This window comes from Cladophialophora yegresii (genome assembly GCF_000585515.1).
Source record: "Cladophialophora yegresii CBS 114405 chromosome Unknown aczIN-supercont1.1, whole genome shotgun sequence".
In the NCBI taxonomy this organism is placed as follows: domain Eukaryota; kingdom Fungi; phylum Ascomycota; class Eurotiomycetes; order Chaetothyriales; family Herpotrichiellaceae; genus Cladophialophora; species Cladophialophora yegresii.
The window spans coordinates 3554200-3579712 of NW_006913045.1; the positions used below are offsets into that span (position 1 = coordinate 3554200).

At 54.9% G+C, this 25513-nt stretch overlaps 9 protein-coding genes across 9 annotated transcripts; 3 read left to right on the forward strand and 6 right to left on the reverse strand.

Annotated features, from left to right (window-relative positions):
- Positions 1–605: 605 nt before the first annotated feature.
- Positions 606–3296, forward strand: A1O7_01277 (uncharacterized protein; the record flags this gene model as incomplete). Its single annotated transcript, XM_007755315.1, has 1 exon — positions 606–3296. One exon carries the CDS (start codon positions 606–608, stop codon positions 3294–3296), a length of 2691 nt encoding a protein of 896 aa, XP_007753505.1.
- A 1224-nt stretch (positions 3297–4520) lies between these two features.
- A1O7_01278 (uncharacterized protein) lies at positions 4521–4703 on the reverse strand (the record flags this gene model as incomplete). The annotated part of the gene is made up of 1 exon (XM_007755316.1): positions 4521–4703. One exon carries the CDS (start codon positions 4701–4703, stop codon positions 4521–4523), a length of 183 nt encoding a protein of 60 aa, XP_007753506.1.
- A 1704-nt stretch (positions 4704–6407) lies between these two features.
- On the reverse strand, positions 6408–7386 carry A1O7_01279 (uncharacterized protein; the record flags this gene model as incomplete). The annotated part of the gene is made up of 2 exons (XM_007755317.1): positions 6408–7114; positions 7176–7386. 2 exons carry the CDS (start codon positions 7384–7386, stop codon positions 6408–6410), a joined length of 918 nt encoding a protein of 305 aa, XP_007753507.1.
- A 1702-nt stretch (positions 7387–9088) lies between these two features.
- A1O7_01280 (acetyltransferase) lies at positions 9089–9793 on the reverse strand (the record flags this gene model as incomplete). The annotated part of the gene is made up of 1 exon (XM_007755318.1): positions 9089–9793. The coding sequence occupies one exon, from the start codon at positions 9791–9793 to the stop codon at positions 9089–9091; it is 705 nt and encodes a 234-aa protein (XP_007753508.1).
- A 252-nt stretch (positions 9794–10045) lies between these two features.
- On the reverse strand, positions 10046–11021 carry A1O7_01281 (uncharacterized protein; the record flags this gene model as incomplete). Its single annotated transcript, XM_007755319.1, has 2 exons — positions 10046–10899; positions 10955–11021. The coding sequence occupies 2 exons, from the start codon at positions 11019–11021 to the stop codon at positions 10046–10048; spliced, it is 921 nt and encodes a 306-aa protein (XP_007753509.1).
- Positions 11022–11365: 344 nt separating this feature from the next.
- On the forward strand, positions 11366–13861 carry A1O7_01282 (SCY1 protein kinase; the record flags this gene model as incomplete). The annotated part of the gene is made up of 3 exons (XM_007755320.1): positions 11366–11488; positions 11540–12309; positions 12358–13861. The coding sequence occupies 3 exons, from the start codon at positions 11366–11368 to the stop codon at positions 13859–13861; spliced, it is 2397 nt and encodes a 798-aa protein (XP_007753510.1).
- A 2205-nt stretch (positions 13862–16066) lies between these two features.
- On the reverse strand, positions 16067–18065 carry A1O7_01283 (uncharacterized protein; the record flags this gene model as incomplete). Its single annotated transcript, XM_007755321.1, has 3 exons — positions 16067–17775; positions 17873–17910; positions 17965–18065. The coding sequence occupies 3 exons, from the start codon at positions 18063–18065 to the stop codon at positions 16067–16069; spliced, it is 1848 nt and encodes a 615-aa protein (XP_007753511.1).
- A 1051-nt stretch (positions 18066–19116) lies between these two features.
- A1O7_01284 (uncharacterized protein) lies at positions 19117–19626 on the forward strand (the record flags this gene model as incomplete). Its single annotated transcript, XM_007755322.1, has 1 exon — positions 19117–19626. One exon carries the CDS (start codon positions 19117–19119, stop codon positions 19624–19626), a length of 510 nt encoding a protein of 169 aa, XP_007753512.1.
- A 1175-nt stretch (positions 19627–20801) lies between these two features.
- Positions 20802–22973, reverse strand: A1O7_01285 (uncharacterized protein; the record flags this gene model as incomplete). Its single annotated transcript, XM_007755323.1, has 1 exon — positions 20802–22973. The coding sequence occupies one exon, from the start codon at positions 22971–22973 to the stop codon at positions 20802–20804; it is 2172 nt and encodes a 723-aa protein (XP_007753513.1).
- Between the last annotated feature and the right edge of the window lie 2540 nt (positions 22974–25513).

The following is a 25513-nucleotide window of genomic DNA, read 5'->3' on the forward strand; positions in this document are numbered from 1 at the left end:
CTTAAGTGAGGGACGGAAATGCGGGGGATATTCACTGACCTGGCCTTGGGTGAGGACGTACTCCATGATGGGTACTGTGTAGTACTGTGTTCGTACTCAAAAGCCATCATGTACTCCGTAGTAAAAATGGACATGCTATGTTAACTCGACGGCGCACAGCGTCGGGCTCTTGACAGTCTCATGGGGTGGACTCCGGCGCAAGCGAAGTGAGCCCTGGTTGAGCCCAACTTCAAGTGTGCGCCCAATCAGACGGGCTAGCGAGGCTTTTACTATTTCCTGCCACCGCCTGCGCCTCGGCCACCAACGACATCATCGCAGGCAGGCTTAAGTTCCCGCCAGGAACCAAACCACAACGTGACACGACAAACAACGCATGGCACGATCGGCCCTTGACTTGCTTGACTTGCCTTGACATTCCGCTTCATGTGGGATCCCAGACCTTCCCTGCTCCTGCAACCGCTGTGACATGGTATTATTGATCTTCGCCGCCTAAGCGCCGTGTCACTCCACAAATAACTGGCCTTGGGCGCAAATGACACCCGCGATCTAAGCGCCTTGAGCAAGAACCATATGCGGCCACATCATGCACCTTTCCGTCCATAATCATGCCTTCCAAAGTACGAGATAGCAGCGCCGAGCGACGGCGCGAGAAAAAGGAGTCGTCGCGCATCGACAAAGACCGAAGAGACCGCGACCGAGAAAGACCCAAGGACAGAGACAAGGACCGAGACAAGGAACTAGAAAGACACCGAACAAGCCGCAAAGTGTCGACAAAGGAGAAGACATCTTCGAGAACATCCATCTCACCCGTCGATGAGAAGAGACGGTCCTCGATGCCGGGCAAAATCATCGACGATGGCTCCCTCAGATCCGAGTCAAAGTCCAGCCTGCCGTACCCCTCCTTGTCCAAAGAGCATGCTCGCGAGAGTCTTGGATTGGGCCATCGACCGAATCTGGTGAACCCCTTCACGCCTCCGGCGACTGATTTGAATGCCTCGAAAGACAAACTACCCTCCTCCAAGCCCTCTACAACTGCCCACCATGCCCCACCCAGTCCACCCCTCACAGAGAAGAATTCGGGCACAGGGAAATGGAAGCCCAATGCAGGGAAGCCCGTGTCGGTCGAGACGATACAAGAAGAGAAGGCCTCGCAGGCCAATGGCGATTCCAAGACGACGGCCAAGGTGAGGACAATGCCTAAACCAAGGGCGGAGAATGGCCACCTACGTAGTACCTCTGAACTTGGTACGAATAGTTCACCCACGAGAAAGCCTCGAGACACACCGGCGTCGACCTTGAAGACCTCGACGCCGGTCTCGACGACCCTGCCTCAAAGATCAGTGAGTCAGCCCACGAGGACAGATTCGCCGGCCACCGCCACCAGCGCCACGAGCGCTACCGGCTCAGGCACGAATCTCAGCTCGGAAGCCACCTCGATAGCCCCCGAACAGCCCAATATACAGCGACCTGGATCAAAGATCCCTCCTGCAGCCGTGTACCCTGATGGTCCTGCCGTTATTCTTCCCCACTCGAGGGGTGTGACTCCGATGGAGGTTTTTATCGAAGACGACAGGTCGATAATAACAGGTACGCCGGGTGGTGTCTCCCAGACTCCAGGACCTCCCCCACCTCCTCCGCCGCCGGTGCCAATCTCTGTGCCCAAGGTCGACTACCTCCTGCAGCACGGTGGGCTACATCACTCGGTGCCGAAAAATCTCCTGCTCGCAGGTAAACCCATGGCAATCCAGCAGGCGCAATCTCCCGGACAACAACCAATCGTGGTTGCGAATCTCTTCGAGCCCTACATCGGCCTCCTCGACGACTTTGAGAAGGTCATCTCCAAGAACGGCTCGTTAGCTGTGGCGACGGGATACCGCTCCGTAGCACGACGACTGCTCGACCGCCTCGAAGCCGTCTTTGCACGTGACATCTCGTCTGAAGCCTGTCAATGTCCGATGTGCGAGTACGACGGCGCCGAGGACATCAGAGGCGTCAGTTGGGGCGAAGTGCTGGAACTGGTCTCGGGCAGAAAGGACTGGCCGGCCTGGCCTCCTTTCACGTTTACCCAGTCGCCCGTCGGCCTGGGCATCTCACTCGAGCTGCACGTCCCGATGCAGCAGCTGGATATTGACGTTCCGGAAGAGTACCGGGACCACTATATCCGACAGTCGCGCAAGACCAAACAAAGCGTGGACAAGTGGCTGAATCGGCAAGGCGAAAATCCGACCTCCCCACCCGAGGAAGTCGACGACGAGACTCTGACGTTTGCCATTCTAACCCATCTCCCCGCCGAGCAGAGACCCATTTTCAAGGACCTGCTGGGCATCGTCGATCGACCTATCGAACCCCCGAAACGAGTACCCACGCCCGAATTGGAGAAGCAAAACGGTGCGTCGTCTCGCCTTCCTCCCGTGCCCACGCCAACACCGACACCGGCCCCCAGAGCGCGACAACCACATATAGCGGTCGCATTGCAGGCGATCCAGCGGCTATATCGCCTGAACTTCCAACCGCGAGACTCCGAGGCAGCGCTGTTCCTCCTGAATAACCCGTCTCTACACAACGCCCTGGCAACGCTCGCCGCAATCTCAAACGACGAATGGGACATTTTGGTATCTGGGCGCTTCGACGGATTCTTGCGAAGCGGCGCCGAAGACATCCCACACCCCCCCGAACACCTCCCTCCGTCACGGGGTCCAACGCCCTACCGACCACCAACCCGGGGCACAACACCTGCCTATGGCGGTGCAGGCTACGGCTCCCGCCAAGGCAGCTATTCCAGCACCGGATACGGCGCCCCTCCCAGTGCGCAGTACGGAGCCCCTATCGCCTTTGACGAGGAAACCGAACTGGCCACACTCGCCGAGATCGAACGAGACGTCTACGCCGGCATGGAAGCCCTCGAGGACGCCTTCGAAGCACTGCACAATAAGGCCGAGGTCGTCCGTCGGGCGTTGCGAGAACGGTCAGCGGGCCTCGCTGCCGCGGCGCAGAGCAGGAGAGGTGCAATGGGTGGAGGGATTGAAGTCCGCATGAACACTCCCGCAAGCGGTGTGTTACCTACGGCGGGAGAACACGGCTTCGGAGGAAGATGGGAAGCAGAAACAGACGACGGTCTCGGCGAATGGGACGGACTAAGTGAGATTGCGCCGGACGACAGCGCGAGTAACATCTCGAGTTCACGCAGAAGGAGGCCAAAGAGGCGTAATGAACGGCGCACACCGGCGCTGATCGAGGAGGAAGACGAATTCGAGGACGGCGTTAGCGAGGGGACGGCGAGTCCGAGGAAGAGATGACTCAGTGACGACGAGTGAGGTTTCAAGGGTCATGGATTCAGCACCCAGGAGTTTCATCTCTTGTTCTTCTCACGCCTAGCCTAGCCTTGCTGCGTGTCGTGCATTTGTTGGAGTACAGCATGTATGTATGGGTGGTGCGATGCGAGTGCAGCCTCAGATCCCAGATCTCTGATTCACAGACCACAGCACGGGGATGGCCAACGTATGTAGTCGAGGTATCGATGATGATACGTGTTGCCGCGCCGCAACTTGAGTGGGAGCACCTTTGCTCTGTACCCGTACAGTAGAGCAAATGAGTGGTTAGATACCTATTTGCTGTCAATGACATGTACCAAGGTACGAGATCCAGAGGACGTTTGCCTCAATCTAGTCTTTCGGCATCACGTGGGACGTCCACCTCTTATACGGAGAAGCACTCGCCGACTTACAGTGCCTATTTGCTCATCACCAGCTCCAGCTCCCATTGCCACCCAGGCCAGCCACTCTGCATCCTGAACCTTTCGCCTCTCGCGATGAGTTGCGTGGTTCCCAACATCCTTCACGTCCAGCATCACATCTCGCTGTCGACACGGTTGCGACCTGACCGTATAACCCACATAAGGGATCACCTTGGGACTCCGCTCACCCTGCAAGGCCTTGAAGCGGCGCGCACCGCAAACATTCATTCACTGGATATTACGCTCCTCGCTGGCGAATTTTGGGCCCTCGCTTTTCCTGCCAGAGCATCTCTCTTCCGAGGTCGCTCGCTTCTTGGTTACCTAGTATTCTATCTTTACCACTTGGCTGATGGTTTGTATTGTTATATGTTATATGTTATATGCTGTATATTGTATGTTGCACGTCCTGCAGACGAAGATGCATGTGCATGCTCTTGAGACTTGCCCTTTTCCCCGTCTGTCTACGGAGTACCTGATCTCCCTTTCCCAGCCATCATACACCCAGTCCGTCCCGACGCAGCTCGATCACTATTTCCGGCCTCTGTCCATCCCGATGCAGCTTTTGATCTCCCTCCCAAGACGCTCGAATCGGCGCGGAAGGTCAACTGGGAGAACAACCCTGACGTGGTTCCCCAGTGTCATGCGTCTCTGTTTTGTTCTTGCCGATCATAACAAAACAAAAGGTATGCGAGGTAGACGAGGTATGTGGCTTCGTTCTGCTCCTCTCTGCTCCGCTTTGCTCCGCTCTGCTCAGCGGTGCCCCCTCTACCGCTACCTCTACCTCTACCTATTTGAACCCATTCCGTCGCCGTTCCGCCCTTCTCTTCGCCTCGGCAACGCTGGCCGGATCTCGGACCGCGTACATGAACACGCCCAGCGGGATGAGGAATGTCGACAGGAAGCCCGCGAACTGGAAATGGTGCGTGGATGCGGGGACGGCCGACGGTCTCCAGGCTCGGATGGCGCTCATTTCGAGAGTTGCGGTGCAGATTCGTGTGATTGAGGTTGGGTCAGATATGGTCGCTTGGTACTGTACGGCCTGTATGGCCTGTGTGATATGGTCTGTATGATATGGTCTGTCAGAGGGGTTGTGGATGACCAATGACCGATGATTGACTGAGTGGATTGGAGTGATTCGAGTGCCTGGTGTCCTTTCTGTTCTGTCCTGTGTTGTGTCTCTCCTTTGTCTTTTCGCTTGATGACTGGCAAGTAATTAGGGGATGGAATGGAATGAGATGAGATGAAATCAAAGTCCAACGCCGAATATAAACGAATGATTTGTTTCGGCATTCGGAGCGGTGCTTTGCGTTTGAGAACCCTACCTTTTGAATTTTCGAGCTCCATATTCCGTACCACCGTGCATGTGCGCGTGGTGTGTGCGCGTGGTGCGTGCGCGTGGTGTGTACTGGCTATGTTGCCATGCCAGTCGGCTTACGGAGAGCCCTTCTTTCGTACGGGGAGCGGCCGTGGTGTGGTTGTGGTGTGATACATACCGCGTACGGTACATACGGCGGCGCACGAGTCACACCACAACCACACCACCGCACCGTCATCAGCCTGGGCCCTGGGTATGCCGAAATCGCGCACCCGAATAGAAAGCACAGTACATGTCGCACACCACCTTGAGTCGTATGCATTCCTAAGTAGGCACGCTCAGCACTATAGAAGGTAACGGGTTCGAAAGGAGCCGTCTACACCTGGCAATCATATGTCGACCGATTGTGTGTGGCAGCGCAGTAATTATTCGGCGATACTCCGCCAGGCGCCGGATATCATTCGACGAGTAAACCTGATGTTAGCTACATACCTCCCTTCTACATAGACTTTATTACACGTGCACACAATACGGTACTTGGTATGGAAGAGTCCTTGAGGCCCACAGCTTGCGAAAGGTGGTCCGACTACGGTATGACAGTGCTGTGATTCCAGCGCCGGCCATCCCCGGCAGCCATCAATGGATGGATTGGATGGGGACGTTTATCCAGAGGGTGAAGACTCGTGCATAATCTGACCGAGACAAATATCTCGGACCGTGGATGGAACTCGTGGTTTTGAGTGGGTAGGTTATGAGTGGGTAGGTTATGAGTGAGATAGAGAGAGTACGTCGCTGAGGTGGTGATGACGCTGTATTCCGTTAACCCTGGCAATTTATGCTTGGGGATTGAGGGCGCTCCCGGTGTTGAGGCGAGCCCCGGGAGCCCAGGGTACAATACCGTGGGCAACCACTGTATTTAGGGGTCCACAGCCTTGTCAACTGCGACTCTCCAATACCCTACCAGTCACTGACTGGTACCCCGGCGGCTGCGCCAGTGCGGGGACCTCAGGAATGGAATTCAATGACTTGGTATTGCTTGAGATAGACAAATAGCAACAGGGCTGCACCGGATATGACAGGGGCAGGTCCTCGACGAGATATTGCGTAAATGCCATCGCGGAACGCCGACGCACCAGTAGCGTTAAACGATGCGATCGGCTGGGTACGCCGTACGTTCAATGCAATGGCAGTCTATCACCTCATTCGCGTGGCTAAAGATGATCTGATCTGATCCGAACCAACTCCCCATGCGTGCAGAATACTACAGAACCTGCACAGCCAATCCTGTACTCCGTAGGTGCTCCGATTTTGCTGTCTTGAAATGCTCTCATCATTCCTCACGGAATGAAGCAATCGGCCTCACCAACTTCCACCCAAGCAGAACTCCTTCAAACACGTCGCCAGTCTCTCTTCCGCTTCCAGGGCCAAGCTGTGCCCACACTCGTCAAACATCTCCGACCTGGTGACAGTCTCCGCAACCTTCAAAGCACAATCCCTTACCTTTGGACCAAAGAACTCGGGCGCACCGATCGTCATGACGGGCAGTGTCAACTTCTCTCGCGCCAACCCGCGGTTGATCTCCGCGTTCTTGAAACCGGCACGATACGTCCCGAGGATACCCCTCAGACAGCCCGGCTGCTTGACACACTCGATCCAATGATCCAGAGCATGTGCCTCTACTGCCACAGGGTCAAAGCACTCCTGCTTGATGAAATGCTCCCAGAATTCCCGCTCATGGCCCTGGATCAACATCTCTGGAAGGTGAGGGATGAAGAAAAACCCCAAGTGCCAGCACCATACGCCTTGCTGGCGGAACTGAGCTGACACGTTCTCCGGCGTCCAAAAGGAAGACTCCTCGAGCCCGAAGCCCGAGAGGAGCATCTCGCAGAATGAAAGGGAGAGGATGCGGTGGCGGTACAGCGCGGCGAGGGCATAGGCGTATTCGGCGCCGCGGTCTTCGCCGTGCACGTGGTACTGCTCGTGGCCGAGCCGGGACATCAACTCGGCGATGTCGGTGGCGTTGGTTCTGCAGTCGTACCCATCGGTCGTGGGCGGTTTGTCCGAATCTGACCACGCCGTCAGTCTAGCGTTACAGTCCGAGATGACCAGAAGCGGTCCGTGACATACATCCAAACCCCCGCAAGTCAGGCGCCACCAGGGTGAAGTGCTCCGTCAACAAGGGAAAGAGCTTGTACCAGTAGTAGCTGTTCTTGGGCGTGCCGTGCAGGAGGACCAGTGCCGGTCCCTTGCCCGCCGTGATGTAGTATAGTCGCATGTCATTCACTCTGGCTCGGCCCCCCTTGACGGGCTGGCCGGCGTGATCAAGGACCCGGACCATTATGAATCAAGTTGCGGAGGACCGTGGGCCTCAGACACTTCGAAAGAAAGGACGAAATTAATCCCGAGGAGAGGGCAAACCTGAGCGCAGCACAAAGAGAACTTCAAGGCTGGGTGTGAACCCCGCTTGGGGAAAGGCAAGTGCCTTCGACGATTGCATCACTGATCCTTGATTCAGTGAACAGAATAGGACGCATCTTAACATGCATATCTCGTGTCTCTCAAATGTGTGTAGCCATGTGGAGGAGATCTACGATATAGACGAGAGTCTTCTACGTCGTTGCATGTTGATTAGCGCTTGGCCGGCCTCGGTCGTACTCCATCTAACGGCCGAATGAGCATGCACGACCCCCGACGGCCGTAGTAATTTGTTCCCCACGGAGCCTGGAGACATTCGGGATGACATGTGTCTACGCCCGGAGGAACTCAACGTTAGTCCGCCCGCCCGCCTGCCATTCGTCATTGGCGGCCGGGTTAGCCATACGTCCGATTTTGGAATTACAACAATTGAGCATTACAGAGGAGGACGCAATATATATCTATGCACCTGCTCAGCCCGTTCAACGTGAAGATGACTTCTGTCAGGCTAGCCCATCGGAAACGAAGAAAATTGTTCAGCGATAACCATCTGCAAAACGACAAGGCCCGAGAAAATCCATTCAACCTCCTCGTTCAGTACTAGACGAGGTCACACAAAGGACTCGACTTGGTCCCAGAGGGCCTCCCCAACATAATCGCATAAGACAGTTCCAATATGTGCCGAAGCAAGCGCACCAACTGCACCGGTTCGGCGTATGCTAAGCAAACCGTTGCTGTGGCCGACCCAGCAGTCTCCCTAACCGGATTTGGCGACGCCAATAGCCGTGACTCCGGAGACTGTCTTGGCTGCGGCTATACAAGCCATATAAGCAGTCGTGCGGCTAGGAGGTGCGGTTCCTCTCGTCCCCGTGCTTGCATGGCACACAACTCCTCTCGCCACCACCAAGGTTGTGAACATGGCTATGCCAGCTGCCGTCGAGGACGACATTGCGGCCGTCGAAGCCAGGCCAGTGAATCAGGAGCAGTGATTCTGTTGGTAAGTGGGTTGACGACGATGATGAGAACTCAGCTGGAGATGAAGGATAGAAAGAAGGTTGAGCCTCTCGTCGTGAAAGATGACAAGCAAGTGGGAATGGGTGGGGGAAGCGAGAGCGATAGCGATGATGAGGGTGAGAGCGAGTACGAGGTGGAGAAAGAGCAGCAAGATGCTGGAGAGGAGGCGGAGTTGCCGAGTTACCAGGCTGCCATTGAAAAGAAGTAGACCCTTGCGTCTTGTATGGGGTGACAATAGGCAACACATTCATTCAAGTATCGAGATGAGTTGAAAGCTTCCAGTCCGACAGGATGTCTGCCCATTTTCTGGTATCTTCAGGTGTCCGAGTGCGCGGAAGTGAAGTTTCGCTCCTGAGAGTCCGCCGTTCTGCGTTGGACTCTCTTCGTACTCTTGTACAAAGTCCTGCTGGAGCTGGCCTTTGTCAAGACCGGGCTTGAAGAGAAGTCTGTAAGTCAGGAATGAGCGACGGGTCCTAGCCAGTCGTACTCGCAGGCCTCTCCTGTACCCGACGGCACTATTCACAGCTGCACTGAGGATGGAATTGGTTGTCGTTTCCTGCTTCCGCATCGGAAGAGTAGCGCACTGCGTTCTGCAATCACGCAACGCCCAGTCAGTACCGCGCACTTGTCGAGCCTTCGTTCCTCTCCACCAGCTCGCCCACTCCCAGGCCCCTCCCGACCTTTACCTTGACCATTTTCTCCGTCTTGCCAGCCTCACCGTTGACTTCGGCCTCCTCGCCCTTCTTGCCAAAACTGCCTACTCCGTCGCCTTCGTCTTCGTCGTCCGCCTCCGGCACGTGCTTGATCTGCAACGGTCGAAGATCCATTCTCATTGCATAAGCATCCTCTCCGTCGCCGTAGTATTTGCTCTCCACCTTTTCCACCTCAAAGCGCAACGTATCCCGATAGAGATGCAGCGCCGCCGTATTCGACATCCTCACGTGCAAGCTGACATACTCGGCATTGAACACCTCGGCCATGGCCCTCTGGCTCATCCTCATGAGTTTCTCCGCTATGCCTAGCCGCCGATGAGTGCGCATGACACTTAGACTGGTAATATGCCCATGCTGCACCCCGTCAGGCGGGTCTTCTTCCATCTTTGCGAGCACGTAGCCGACCACCTTGGGGTATTTGGGTGGTTTCGAACCGGGACCGCGTACGACCGCGACAAAGGAGAGTTGAGGCCATGTCAGGGCGTGGTAGATGTAGTATTTTAGGAAGTAGTTCTCTGGGAGGTTGCTGAGGTTACATTGTTGGATCGAGGGGAGAAGGGAGATGTGTGAGGGATACGAGGAGACGGGGACGATGTCAACCATGCCGATGAGTCTCGAAGATGGGCAAGGGCTGTCGAGTACAGAATGTTGGCCGCAAGTTCGGGTGGTGCTGTGTATTCAATGCTGGTCAATATCGTGGGACGAAAGGCCGTGTGCGGATGTTCAAATGACGAGCATCTTCCGTGTCACTTCAGCCTTGTCCGAGATTCACACATATCGCTGTACGCTCGGCTCGCTCTGATTTCAAACTCAATCATTTCTCACCCGTGACTGACTAGGGTCTTACATAACTCATCATGCTATTGACATCTTCATGCCACCGTTTGCACAGATCACGCTTCCTGTCGTCCAACCACTCTCCTCAGAGCAAAGCATGCCAACCACACCTGCGATCTCGTCTGCCAAAGCTGGCCTCTTCCCACCCATGCCCTTAAGCACGATATTATCAAATTCTTCGGGATCGCCCCCTGCACGAGCTCGAACTGCATCATCGCCAGCCGTGTAGTTCATCAGTGGAGCACTGTCCGCATACTTTTGGTTTACCTTCCAGAAGCCTTCTCCTGCCTGGGTGTACATGTCTCCCCATACAGGCCCTGGGTTGATCGCATTGACTGTACAGCTCTCTGCCAGCTCCCTTGCCCATACGCGTGTCATCGCCTCCAGAGCAGCCTTGGTGCCAGCATAAATCGACTGTGACTCATAACCAATCGACGAGGATACACTCGACACATTCACGATCCGGCCAGAGCGATCTTTGGGAAGGTAAGGTTGACACGCCTGCACCAGCAACAATGGCGCTAGCACGTTGACGTTGTACTGTTTGTGAAATTGCGTCTCTTCGATCGGTCCTGCGTCAGAATCGTTCAAAAGCTTGTTTCCTGCTATGCCCGCGTTGTTGATGATGATGTCCACCTGGAATGTACCCGTACGTGGATGTGCGAAATGGTTCTTAGCGGTGGCTAGGATATGAGGAGCGGCTCGGCTCGGGTCTGACAGGTCGGCTTGTACCGGTACGCAGAGGATGTCGTTCTCTTCAGAGAGTTCTTTGCAAAGGGCTTGAATAGGTTCTGTGGAGGAGTCGGAGGTGTAGACGAGAAGAAGAGAGCATCCTTTGGAGGCGAGATTGCGAGCTATGCCTGCCCCGATACCTGCAATGCATTAGGCGTGTAAAGAAAGGTGTCGACCCTGAGGCGCCATATGTACCTCTTGAGCCTCCGGTCACGATACCGAACTTGCCCTCGTGTGGGCGATAAGCCATGCTTTTGGGCATGTTAGTCGAGGAGAAGCCTCTCCGGGCAGGTGGTCGGTCTGCCATATTGTAGCTACTCAAGGTTATTGGGAGGAATGTCTCCGGACAAGTACTGTACTCTATGTACTCCGCAAGGCGTGTTTGCTGTTACTTCCTGGCGTGCAAGGTGGTTGAATGGCAATGTAACGGGCGCGGGGAAATTCCAGGCGCGTGTCCGTGTCCGTGTCCGCCTGCGCATGCGCCTGCATGGCCTCTGCGGCGTCAAATGGCCCGCAATTGAGGACAGTTTCACATGAAATTTACCAACAGTCTACCCTCCGAGGAAGGCGCCTGTTGCGGTCAATAGTGCAGCTCTGTCAACGTCGATGGACTTTCTTAAGTCTGCTGTCGCTTCTGCCATCGCCAAGTCCAGCTCCTTCCCTGTTACCATCGGAGATAGAATCGACATCGGGGATTCCATATGGACGGTGCACAATGGCATCAAGAAGGTGCGGCGAGAGTCAGCTCGGCAAGCTGGTCCTTGATTGACATGAGTCCAGGACGACGGCTCCGCCTGCTGTGTGTTCAACTTCGACATCAATCAAAACAAGTCTCGCTTGCCCCTAGCGAAGAATGCAGCCCGGAAACTGCGAACCTTGCGACACCCGGGCGTCATACGTGTCATCGACGTGATCGAGAACGAGACGAACATATACATCATCACGGAAAAGGTCACTCCTCTCGGGTGGCATGTCCGGCGCAAGAGTTTGAGCGAGGAGACCATAAAATGGGGCTTGTACAGTGTGTCTTCTACGCTCAAGTTCATCAACAATGATGCCTCTTCAGTGCACGGAGCTGTACGGGTGTCGTCAATATTCACAAGTGAGAGCGGAGAGTGGAAGTTGGGAGGGTTTGAAGTGCTCAGCTCAATGAATGAGGACGAAGCCATAATTTACAACTATGGAAGCCTGCTACCAGACTCGAATCGATATGCGCCTCCCGAGGTAGTCAATGGCGGCTGGTCCGCTATCAAGAAGAACCCGCTGGGAGCGCCGGATGCGTACGGGCTCGGCGTGCTGATCTTCGAGGCGTTCAACGGGAGTTTCATGGGAAACGATCAGCTGGGACAGCCCAGGAGTATACCTGCCAACATGGTGCAGAGTTACAGGCGGCTCATCAATGCCAACCCCAAGTTGAGGTCGAATGCTGGACAGTTCGTCGACCTAGGGAAGAAGGCTGGAGGTTTCTTCGAGACCCCTCTCATTCATATCACAGAAGGAGCAGACAGCTTGGGCCTGAAGAATGAACAGGAAAGGAACGAGTTCCTCGGGTAAGTGCCATGGTCACATCTTGGATCTTGTAGCTGATGCGGTTGCAGGGAGCTTGAGAGTCTTACAGATGACTTTCCAGAAGACTTTTTCAAGATAAAGATCCTACCGGAGCTGCTGAAGTCAGTCGAATTCGGTGGCGGAGGCCCCAGTGTCTTCAGTGCCATCATGAAGATCGGCCTCAAAATGTCCGACGACGAGTTCGAATCACGGCTTGGGCCTGTCATCATCCGCTTGTTTAACAGTCCCGATCGAGCCATGAGGGTATGCTTACTCGACAACTTACCGCTCATGATAGATCGCATACCACAGAAGGATGTGAATGGCAAAATATGGCCTGCGATGACTGGCGGCTTTACTGATGGCGCTCCGGTGGTGCGAGAGCAGACAGTGAAAGCCGTTCTTTCCGTGATATCCAAGCTATCAGATCGCGTTATCAACGGAGAACTTTTACGGTTACTCGCCAAAACCGCAAATGACGAACAACCTGGGATTCGGACTAACACCACGATCTGCTTGGGGAAGATTGCCAGAAACCTCGGCGTCAGTTCAAGATCCAAGGTATTGATCGCAGCTTTCGGACGGTCACTTAGAGACCCTTTCGTGCACGCCCGGAGTGCAGCTTTGCAGGCGCTGAGTGCAACCATTGACGTCTTCAGTGATGATGATTGCGCCACCAAGCTCTTACCCGCGATCTGTGTCAGCTTGGTGGACAAGGAGAAGTTGGTCCGCGATCAGGCGAACAAAAGCGTAGACACCTACCTAAGCAAGGTCCGCAAGTATGCGGCAACCTTGCCTGAGACTGTTTTGCCGCCGGAACAAGGACCAGGAACCAACAGTGCCGCCTCCGCTGCTCCTGCAAGAATAGGCAACCAGAGCGATACAACTTGGGCGGGCTGGGCAATTTCTTCATTCACAAACAAGATGGCCGGCGCGAAAGGAGAGATGGCCCCTGCAGCGACCGCAAACGGAGCTCCTCTGCTTCAAACACAATCATTGCCAACATCCGGACGAACAACCCCGACAATCAATGTCATCCGCGAGAAATCGACCACAACTTCCTCGAGAGTGCCGACTTTGCAAACAACAAGCACACCAATACCACCTCCAGATCAGGCCGAAGACGCTTGGGAAGAGGAAGGTGACACTCTGGACGCATGGGGCACCATGGACGATGAAGGAGATAGCTTCTTCGACGCATCTTCTGCCACAAAAACGTCAACACCTGAGCCCGCCCCTGCTTTCGATGATGGTGGTGAGCCGGACTTTGCTGGGTGGCTGGCAGCGCAATCAAAGGCGAAGTCACAAAAAGCACTGCCGAAAGGTCTAGCCAAGCCAACTACCGCAGTCTCCAGTTTAAACGTTCGTCCGGTCGCTCCTGCGAGAAGCGTGTCGGCTGGTGTTGAAGCTACAAGCGCCGGCTCCAAGAGACCGACCGTCACAAACACCAAACCCACAGCTCCTGTGACTGCCAAGAAAGAGATCAAGAAAGAGGTTTCCAAGCCCAAAGAACCTTCCGTCAACGACGATGACTGGGGTGAAGCTTGGGACTGAGTTGAGCAGCGAGCAATAACGACTCGACTAGATATTGCGGGCGGTGCGAGGCATCAGGAGCCCCAGTGCACCACCGACGGCCGTCGCAGATATGGGCGGTAGAGATCTACGAGTATGTTCCACACTCTGCTGATGGCACACGAGGTGGTTCGTCGGAGATCAGACCTGCCTCCAGAGGTAGAACACAGCGGCCTTGACCAGCCCACCGTTTAAACCGACGAGGAGCAAAGCAGCCCTTCGCAGCACGGTTGATTGCATCAAACGAAACCAACTGGTTAAATACTGCTTGCTAACCTGCAACGGCATCGGTGGCTCGATCACTGCAACCACTGTCACCAAGTGAACGAAACAGCACGAAACCATGTCACTACTGCCGTATTGGTTGGGACTTGGTCCCATGACCTACACACCGTACGTCAAGATTAGAGGTGGTGGAAACAAGAAATCGCCAACTCCGTCGACATATCTTGACGACTTTGATGAGTCCGAACCCTCTGGTTCTACCATGGAAGTCTATTGCCACCAAACAATAGAAGGAACAGAGGAACACCCCGTTAGTGGATATGCACAAATACTTAAGGATGTCGATACTCCACCTCTGGATCTCTGGGAGGAGTCTAACGCAAACATCATACGCAGGGACCTTCAAATACAAACAGCACGACACAATCGGAAACGCATGGAAGAACTACGGGACCAGGCCGTCGCGAAGGCTAAGGAAGCCATTGACGACACCATCGCTACGGGCTCGCAGGCAGTGCCCCAGCAGCCGTCGAATGTGAATAAGAGATGGAATAAAGGCGCGACGAAGCAGAGAAGCCAAGAGACTCATGACCGTGTTCTTGACCCTCCCTGGCCGCGAGGAGCGCTTGATGAACAGCAGCAGCACGCTCGTCAAGCGAGAGGTCTACAACTTTCGCCCTCATTGTTGGCATCATGTGCCGTTCGTGGTCGAAGACAGGCACGTCAACACGACGGACGCAGAGCGATGACCCACGCAAGGGACCGAGGACACCACAGACCCTTTGATCCGCCGGCACCAACGACACTCCTGCCCACTACGCCGAGTAGTCCAAATTCGATCACAGTTGCTAGAACACACAAGGCATCATCTCCTTCAACCACGGGTGGACCTTCATCCTGGTCGTTCTCTCGCATGCCATTAGCTCGAGGCATCTACGGCACCAGACATACCGACCAACCCAGTTCGACGTCCTCAACATCTCCACTCCACCCACCTAGGCTGTACGTCCCTCCACATGGCTTCTCATCGCCTCGTCACAGAATGCACACGGAAACCGCCGAATCAGAAGAACGCAACGCTCGTGGGCGCAGAAGCCAAGCTCCAAGCCCAACACCACAGCACCAGCAGTTACAAGAGGCAGCGCGGAGCCACGAGCAGCAGAAGGGGAAGATGGCCGAACGAGCGTCCAATGAGGCCAATGTAACGGACGATCCAGATCTCGGGGATGTCTGGTGGGAGGTAGATTTTCTCAGGACCGTCGTGATGCGGTTGCTTGGTATTGACTCCTCACAGTATTTGGCATGGTTGGAGGGTGAAGCAAGGCAGTCGAGTTAGGGAGGAAGAGGGGCATGATCACTTTCTGCAGCGGGTGACGATCGTTTGGGGATGATGAGACCCCGAGCTTGTGCTGAGGCGATTCACAACGAGAAGGACGACAGCAGCGACGACGACGGCTCAGAGCTGATCCTGGAGTTTGAGAGGGCGACGGTGATGGTGTTGGAGCAGAAGCATAGGCATGCTCCAGCCACCTCGTTGTATCACGTGACCAGGACGTGACTGACACGTGACTTGATTGTGTATATAGTCACTGTTCCCTCTGCCATAGCCTTCCTCAATCTCCAGCAGCTTCCATACGTCTCATCTGACAGATGGTGATTGTGGTAACGGTGATGGTAAAGACAAGGCTGGAGTCCTTCCATCAGCAGATAGGGTAGAGTACAGTGTACATCCACACGTGGCTCAAAGGTGGTGTACATTGTAAGCCTCATGCTGGACGCTGTTCCAACCCATGATTCTGTTTTAACGCGTATTGGTCGTGAGGGCATACATATTACAGGCCTCTCGCTGTTCGTGGACTCGCCGTTCCACCACTTCGATTCCCTTTTAGGACCGATGTTGATACCCAGACTCTCCGCGAATCGGACACCAATGCCTTCGTCTTCCGTCCTCCGTCCAAACATTTAGAAAGACACCCACTCCTGCGTCCAGACCAAGCCGCCCGTTCCGCTCTCATTCCATCGATCCTCCCCGGTCCATAACCCTGTGCCTCGGACGCGTCCGCCCTGGCCCTCCCTATCCGCGTGACAATACCGGAGCAAGACCCGCCTCTCGTCCAAGAAGAACGTAATGTCCACCCACTTGGGCTCCAGCTGCTCCGACACGGCCCCACACGCCGTGACGGCGTGCTCTTCGATCGACGACAGCTTCTCGGCAATGGTATACACGCCCAGCGTGTCCCAGACGTGGTGCTGGATCTCGCTCTTGCTGAGCAGCGAGGTGACCTGGTGGCGGACCTTTGTGGACCGACAGCGCGTGGCGCCCAAGTACAGCGGCGGGCCGATCCCGCTGTCCACGCTCATCGAGTGGTCGTCGTAGGCGAAGAAGCTGGAGCGGTTGAAGATGCTCTCGCTGAGGATCAGCAGGCGGGCAAAGTGCGCGTTCAGGGCCTCCTTGCGCTCCGCGTACGTGCGGCAGCTGCGGTGGCAGTCGCATGTCTCGGGCGGGTCGCAGAGCGGGACGATCACGGCGCCCGTGTCGGGCGAGTGGAATGCCATTTGGGTGAGGAGTAGGAGGTATGCGGCTTCGCGGTAGGCTTTGAGCAGTTGGGCCGGGTGCCGTTCTGAATGGTTCGCCCGCAGCGAGGCTTCGCTCTTGCTGTACTCTGCGTAGGCCATGCTCCAGCGCAGGAGGCGCACAATGTGGATCTGGTGCCGTTTCCACCCGACACCCATCAGGGAGCCTTCTTCGAGGAGCGACCACGTGTGCCAGATCCATTTCGCTTCGGTGAAGAGCACGTCACGGGCTTGCGAGAGGGAGGAAAATGCGGTGGGGATGTTGTACGGATTGGGATCGGGGATGTCTGACTGATAGTCGTCGGTTTGCGAGAGCGGCGTCAGATATGCCTCCTGGAAGGAAGCTTCTGGGTCGCTGAGAGTCGTGGCTAGCCCGCCAAATAAACGGACGGATTCTAGCTCGAGTTTTAGAAACAGCCGCCGTAGGCTTTCGTAGCTGATGTCCACGGCACGGTACTGCGTGTCTTTGTAGGTTGTGCGCATCCTTCGGTTCAAGAGCCCTTTCAGGGCGTTCGTCATGTGCAGTTGTGCCGCATCGTAGTTGCCCTGGAAGGTCTCGAATATGCTGAACAACTTCATCACGATCATGTTGATTTCTGCGGCATTCGGGTGCGAAACCATGTCATCTGACAATTTGCGCAACGCCTTCTGGTATAACTTGTCTGCGATGTCGCAGTACTCGAACGCTTCGCGGGAGATGCCCAGCTCGAACCGTCGATGGACAGCACCCACTGCTGCTGCCGCAGCGGCGACGGTGGGATGCTGAAAGCATGCTCGTACAATGTACGTGCGCCATACCGAGCTGTCGAAATACGCCGCAAACTCGGGACCTGTCCTCGAACGGAAGAAGTCGAAGCAGTAGAAATCGTTGTCTGTGTCGAATCGGAGGTTGGAGAGTAGGGGATAGATTTTGTCGCTAGACGAAGGGCTCCTGGACTTTGTTGCCGCAGGGATGGCGACCTTGTTAGCGGAGATTTTGACGCGTTTTGCGCCAGGTTCGGAGATTGTAGGTGAGGATCCTTCCGAAGTGGACGTCTCGAGGGTAGGTTGAGGGCCGTATCCATCGCATTTCCGACCAGTACTGGTACAACGGCGACCTGAAGATTTCGGATCTCGTTAGCTTCTGCCAAGCTCGACAGAACAGTATGATTGTGTCAAAGGCGGAAAGGGTCGAAGGTGAGTCGGAGAACTAACAGGACGGCTTTTCCTCGTCGCACTTCTTTCTTCTAATCCTACATAGCCATGAGTAACGCAGGACATGCGCCCTTCCAGATCCCTCAACTTACTTGCACGTTATGCAGCCCGTTCTGACTTTGTGGTGAGTCTTTCGTGTCTTCTTTTGTTTCTCCATGATGGGGAGATTCGCTGTCGCCGCTGTTGCACTCATGTCGGGCGGTATCTCGTACATATTTCTCGAAAATAGACAGGTCGTCGAGGATGCAAGCTCCAATGCGGGGCGGGAAAGTATATGTATGTACTCGAATGCGACGCCAACACCTTCTTTACCGAATACGTGCATGGAGTTTCTGACGTCTGTGGTACTTTCCCCATGTCGCTCCGGGGTGCCTGACTAAGGCCGCAACCGGCTGTGTGATTGGCCTGGGCGTACAGTCGAGGTGTTGCTGACATGAACGCCCAGGCAGATCCAGGCAGCGAAGCCTTCTGGAAGCTCTCAGATTGGTTCCAGCGTCCTCGGATATCCATGACCGAGCGCGGCCGGGTTGATGACTCCGCTGCATCCTCAGATCCGACCCAGAGGTTGGCCTCAGATTCGCCAGTTCAGAAGCAACCTTGCGGCCAGCATCGGATATCTCATTGGCAATGGAGGCCTGATCAGACGCGAGTGGAAGATAAGGGTAGAATACTCGTAGAGGCATACTGTGCACACCGCAATACTGTTCCCGCGCCGCCTGTGTTGATTTCGAAATAATGATTTCTTCACTATTCTCCCCATCCACCAGCAATGACTGGCTGAAGATCAAACCATTGCAAAGCAAGACACGCGCAGATTTCAGTCCATCAGAAACTCGCGTCCATGGCTTTGGTAAGCTCGAACAACAATGGTAGGACTGATCGGAGTACAACAGTACCACAGTCGCGCAGCTGCGCAGGGGTGAACAGGTGATGGACAGGTGAGCGAGCGGTACATAAGCGGCAAGTGACACGGCGGAAAACGCGGCGGTTCGGCGTTAAGAGGGGCGCCCTCTCGCGCCTGGCCGACGGTGAAATGCCCCTCCATGGTGCCCATCGATGTTGACGCCTCATCGCAGCCCCACGCTTCTGTCGAACAAGAATATATCTTGCGGTCCACAGAACACAGCACACGTCAGTGAAACAGCGGCACCTCATTCTGATCAAACATCCAACAGACTCGCAACCCATTTTCCGCCTCTTCGACCCGACCGAAAACGAGTTCCCCTCCCAATCCTGGTCGCACCATGACGAAGCCAACACCCTCCAACAACCTCGCCTACACCGCACCCATCAACCCTCCCTCCGCATCACCCAAACTCTCAACCGCACAAATCTGGCGCGGTCTGGAACTGAAGATCCGCGCCGGCCAAGACTTCGTCGGCGGCGCCCTGCTCTCCACGGACATCATCTCCGAGTCACAGGACGACCAAGGCCGTCCCGTCACTGTGCGCGAGGTCGTCTTTCGCGACGGCAACCGGAGGGTGCGGGAGACGTGCGTGGCTTTCAAGCCCATGAAGGTCGAGTTCCACCAGCCCGACGGGTCGAAGGTGCAGAATGTGATTTCGCAGGGCGCGGGCGAGGAAGGGGTCGACCTGTACATGACGTATACGTTTGAGTGGCTGCATCCGGAGTGTGAGGGGGCGCAGAAGGAGTTGGAGGAGAAGAGACGCAAGGAGACGCAAGTCGCGAAGATGGCTGTGGAAGAGACGATCCGGGTCATGAGGGAGATGGTCAGGGATGGGAGGATCAAGTGAGGTACATAAGCAGATGGGCCTGGTCATTGAGTCTACCTAATTAGACTGGAGGGACTGGGACTTCTACTCATATGAAAAATGCGACGATGGCAACACGGCCGATGAGGTGGCAATGACTCAATGGAGTTACAAAAGTGCGATTGCCATCCCCGGAGGGGAGGAGCATCAGATATCACCTTGCACGGACTACCGCATGCTGCAGTTTGCCGAATAGCTTTGGAATAGTGCCGTAGATACTGTAGCTACATTGCTAATCGCGCACTACTGGGTACGTCCGCAAGAATAGTATACACGTGCTATGCTGCCTACGCCACGGCTTCGATGCTATCTCCGTGCGCCTCAAAACGAAGTAGACCCTCGAGATCACGAAGGTCCCCACGGCGAGTTCCTCAGCCTTAGCGTCGGAGTGCTGGAACGAGGTCAGCAATTACTCCGTACTCGGGTACTGATGAGACATTGCTCGAGCCCGCTTCTCGATTTGCTGTTCTCGAATTGGCCCGTCGATTTTGTCGTTATTTAGGCCTGCGTAGGATGCGGAGCTGACATGTATCCCGTACTCTGGTCCTGCGTAGCTTGTTAAGTTGCGTTGGCAGTCATTGCGGGTATGAAGGGGATGGCCTCCCCAGCTTCGATGTCGGCACATTGAAAGAGGCGTTATTCAGTGTGAGTGGTACGAAGATTGCGGGTGCTGAAGGCGTTGTCGCCGGGAAGGACCTGTTCGACCCGGATGCTGTCAGTGCTGGAGGCGCGAATTTGGTGTTTCGCCTGGCGAAAGCAGGATGCTGGAAGGAAGGCTGGTAAGGGTAGATCAAATGAAGCAAATTGAGACTGTCGTAGTGGGTTCCCATGCTGATTTGCTTGCCGAGCATATTCGAATTCATTGGGTGGACGTTTTGCATCCTGGCACGAGAAGACGCACACGGCCCCAATGGATGAGATGCTGCTCTTGCTGATCACTGCCACCGTCGAGCGCCAGTCATTAATATCTGCACGTTGTCAGCCTCAACATGGCTTGATTGGCCTCGCTGCCCACCAAGTTTCTTCTAGGGAACGTCGGACTTGTCTGTTGCCAGATCCCTTTACTGGAGGATACTTACCTCTCGCGAGTGTCTTCAGCCATTGCGAAGTAGTAGCCGTCAGCAATGTGGAAAGGAAGACAAGGCTCATGGTCCACCTTAGCCCAACCGGATAGTATCCAATGGAAGTTGGTGAATCTCAGCCAGCGCCTCCTTGGAGACCGCCTCGATTTTGGACAGCGCGAACTGTCTAGCCGCTTCTGCCTCCAACCACAAGTCTTCCAGACCTTCCTCGATCGCAGCGGCCTGTGACTCGCACGCACGGATGACCTTCAGATCTCTTGTGTGATCAACGTGACCTTTGGTATCCTGTTTGAACACGATCGAATGATACTCATACGCGAGGGCGATGATGATGCCGACTCTTCGCCAGTGATCTTGCTTCTTCTCCAAAGCGAGGAAACAGAAGCTGTCCTCCCAGGTGGACCGTCCACCGTTCCTGATTGTTGCAATGAAAAGCGCTTTGCCCGTCTCCGGGAAGGATGCAAGGGTCTGAGAGCCGATGCGTCCAAAGTCGGGATAGAAGCATATTCTTCTGAACTTTCCAATATCTTGAAAAATGGCCAAGTCAAGGCTGCAAAGGTGTAACCACGGCATCAGCTTGTAGTCGCTGTATTTTGAAGCTCGCTTTGGATCCAGCAGTCTGTATGATAACAAGGGAGCTTGAAGTTGGAGGTACTTTGATTGCTCGGCCACCATCGAAGAGTCTTCGCTGTGCGGCATGAATAGATCAGAACACCGTATGGGCTGACCCAAGCTAGATTCCACAAAAATATCGCAATGTCGGACGAAATGATATTTGTCGGAGTCCCTAAAGATCGCGAAAGGGTGAACACGCCAGCGGCAAGAAACCCACGTCCAGGAAGGGAATTTATCATCCTGGACCGGAGGCTGGAGTTCGGCGGCTTTACTCCTCGCCTCCTGGCGATTCATGCTCGATGTCACATGGTGCCACAGAAGGCCCACGCAAAATCCCGTCTCTTCAGTTTCGTCGTGGGATGCAGACTCAGACGGGCAATGGATCGGTACGCCCCAATAGGTCCTTTGATCGATTGTCGCAAGGTAACCCCGAAAGGCATCGATGGCGTCCATCTGGTTGGTCAATTTCCTTCTACTGTAGTCGTCCACTGCCGAAGGGAAATCTGGGCGTAAGTCTTTATAGTTCCTCAGACGCAACTGGCCGTCACCAAGTCCCAGTGTTTCAGGCACCATTGCCTTGGCACAGTCAATAAGAACTTCGTTGTCGCAGCAGTAGATCCGTCGGGTGGAGATGACTTTCTCTTGATAACACCAAGCTCGCGTATTCCATGCACTCTGTTCAATCCTGTAATGATATTGGGTGTCGTGATCCATAAGAATCACGCCGCCAGAGGGAACCGTCGTGAACGATGGAGCTCGTCGATCGACCGACACACCAGGCAAGGGAACTCTGTTGTTGCTCCCAAGCGCGACAATCGTAGCCCAAGCACCAGCAAAGATTTGCCCCATCAGTTGCAACTGCTGTTTCACGTGGTCCGGTTGATTCTGCCGGATGCAATAATAGTCCACCCAAAGATAGCGCTTTCCTAAGCCCTGAGTTAGCCGGATTGCGTCTGCAATTGTCCATGTTACCACGCCGCCGAAGCCGTCAATGTTGAGCGGTTGCGGGTCGTTTGTACCGGCAGGATGGTCGCGACCCCAGACGTAGCTGAGCGCAAGATATTCAGGCTTTCTGGGTGCATCAATAACTTTCAGATTGCGACAATCGATGAGGAGTAGGTTTGGTATGGTTTCGTCTGGCGAGGTGTGATTATGTTGGTCCACACACACCTGTATTTGAGACAAAATCCATTCGTATTTCACTTTGAAGTTCCCGCATGTCAGTCTGGGTGTGGTCGACTCCGAAGACGGCCAAAAGGTCAGTCTGTACGGGTAAGCATCCCAATGTCCTGTGCCATCTTCGTATTTGCCTACGAGTGCCAAGTCCACGGGCAGGGCATAAGCAGATGCCCTTCGCACTAGACTCAGGCCTGTAGTCCTTTTTCCACCATAGACGTAGTCTCGGGCCAAGCAGAACAAGGCACACATTGGGCATCCAGACGTTGGATCCTGTCCTAGTGTCGAGAGATCGAACACGGTTCTGTATCCACGAAGACCAAATTCACTTCTGTCATAAGGTTCGGGTCCGGCCACGTCAATAGCTGCTATCTCGCCGAAGTCGATGGAGTTGCAAACTGAGCAGAAGCCATTGCCCATGTCATCTGGTGGCCCTGTCCGAATGTATCGTCGCATTGTGGGGGTCATAGTGCTTCAATGTTGACGGGGATCAGGCTCTCTGAGGTTTTGGTTACGCTGCGCAGGATCCGGCATTCTGGATGACATATCTGGTAATACCGCCTGCAATGTGTTGAGCGCCGGCTTGGATTTGGTTCTTCGAATTCAATGCCTCGGCCTCCTGAGTTCTCATCACGCTGAGAAATCAAGAGAAAGAGACTCACGCGAGGTCAGCGCCAGCTCATCACTGGTCAGTGCAGATGCACGCTCCTATGCGTGGACGCAGTGGCTGAAAGTGTGCTGACGGCATCGCGGGGCTGGGGGTCTTCTTGCAACTCATTGGAGGACATGTCGAGATTTTGAAGGGGTCTCGGGGAGACGCCTGACTACCAGGTATATGTTCTCGAAGGCCTCACGACACCCGAGCTGGTGTGCTTCTAGCAGCATCGTTGATGTCGAGACCTTTTGTCGTCATGCAACCTCCTCGAACGCTTCGTACCTTCATCCAGTGAGTCCTTTGTGCCGGCGGACGGCGGACGGCAACCAGCTCTTCGGACACACGTCTGCAGGTTCTTGTTGTGGTCTCCATCAATTCTTCCCCAATCTAGACGGTGGCCAGCCTGGTCAATGTAGTCAAGCCATGGTCGGAAAGTCAGGGACGCGAACATGGTAATTACACCTCGCAAGTTGCCTCGTTGCTCCGTTGGAGCAGCCAAGTGTTTGTTCAACTGCTCGCGGCTCACACTGCATCCGGCTTAGTGTGATGCCGCCCTGTACACCCCTCCGGCTCGCGAGAGTCAGGGTGAGCCGGGTGAGAGGCCACCGTTGTCTACTGTCTAGTGTTGACTGATTGATCGCAAGTCTAGACGTAAATACCAGTGTCTGGGTATCAAAGGCACCACTGGTGTCAAGCACCAGGTGCAACCCAGCAACTCAGGTGGTACATAAGCACACTGAGGTACTGTGGGTGCCCCCTGCCACCACAGATGCTCCAAATGGCTTGTAACCAGCAGATTCCAAGCCAGAAGTCATGGGTAGGCACAGGTGCCCATGGATAAAGCATGGCTCATACAACGCGAACAGGAGTACGAAGTACTTAGTATCGTCCAAACAGAGCCGAGAGCCAGAAGAGCATATGAAGCTACATACTTCTCCTGTCCGTTCTCATGCTCGCATTCTACGGTAGTCTAGCTATGTCCTTCGGTCGACTGTTCTGCAATCCCCAGTCAGTCTTGCCACGGTCTTTCTTGTCCCTGACGCATCAACTCGAGCTGCCATTCCTGGAGTCAGATGGAAGTGGCCAGTTCTCGAGATCATGTCGTGTGTGATGGCAGGGACGGAGGCTGAAGCAGTCGTTATTCACTTCTTCTCACTCACGAGAGCGTCTTCACGAGGGCCATAGCTAGGAACCGAATGATTCTTCTTCTGACGAAGGGGCCTGGTGTCCTTCACTCGACCATTTGGGCGGTGATACTGCAGTTGGGATAGGTCGAGCTGCCCCTGATGGTCAAGAATACTGCTTGGACAACATCACCATCTATTCACGACAATGGCACAGGCAGTCAGTTTGGTGCTCACTCAGACTGCCTTCGCGTGTCACTGCCCATCTGCTGCGCCTATATATCTTATGCGGAATCAACGATGAACAAGCACTTTCTCGCCCTCATGAACGTCCCAGGATCACCCATCAAAGACTCCACTCGATCCCAGAGATCGAAGGACGACCGCAACCGGCGCACAACCCGAGGACACCACGTATCAACAAAGCCTTTTCCGCATACTCCATCCCAAACATGGGCAACACACAGTCCGGATACTCCGAGCTCCGTCCCGGCAGTAGCCTCTAAGAGTCTCGTTGGTGAAGTGGTGGTGACCGTCCCCAATACATTCCGTGCGACACCGACTACACATTTGATCGACACCGAGCTCCATACGGCCGCAGCACTTATGACTCCTATCGCCCTTCTCGACGCCGGCACGACGACACTTTCGATTGGCAACACGGCAGGTCCTCTGCACGTGTGCCACCTCGAGCACCGATGCCACCGAACTGGAATCGTAGCGGATACGCAGGAGGAAGCGACCCCTTTTACTCGAGACGGCGACCGGATCGACGAGCCCATCGTACCGACTTCGACTTCTCTCGCGATTTTTCTCACGTGCACCACTAGGGGTCTTCTTGAACCCACATGAGAGGTATGGTCCTTTCATGAGCGGTGGTATTGGTCGACGACCATGATGGCATGACACTCCTCTGAGATGGAGATTTGGGCGTGCAGCGAGCTCTGTGCAAGGATTGTCCATACAGGTTCGGGACAAGAAACAGACAACACGAACCCTGTACTACCTGCTCCGGAATTCTCACGCAGGACCTTCGTTCTTTTTCGACAACTCTTCGAAGCCACCAGCCTGATGGCGTCATTCCGACAGCAGCGGATACGGACCACCGCTAGGTGACCCAGATGGGGAGACACAGATTGCAACTCCGCGTGGTTGCGATCGTGGTGCATAGAGACCATGATATGAAACCGACAATGGTGTGCCAAGAAGTAAGACTG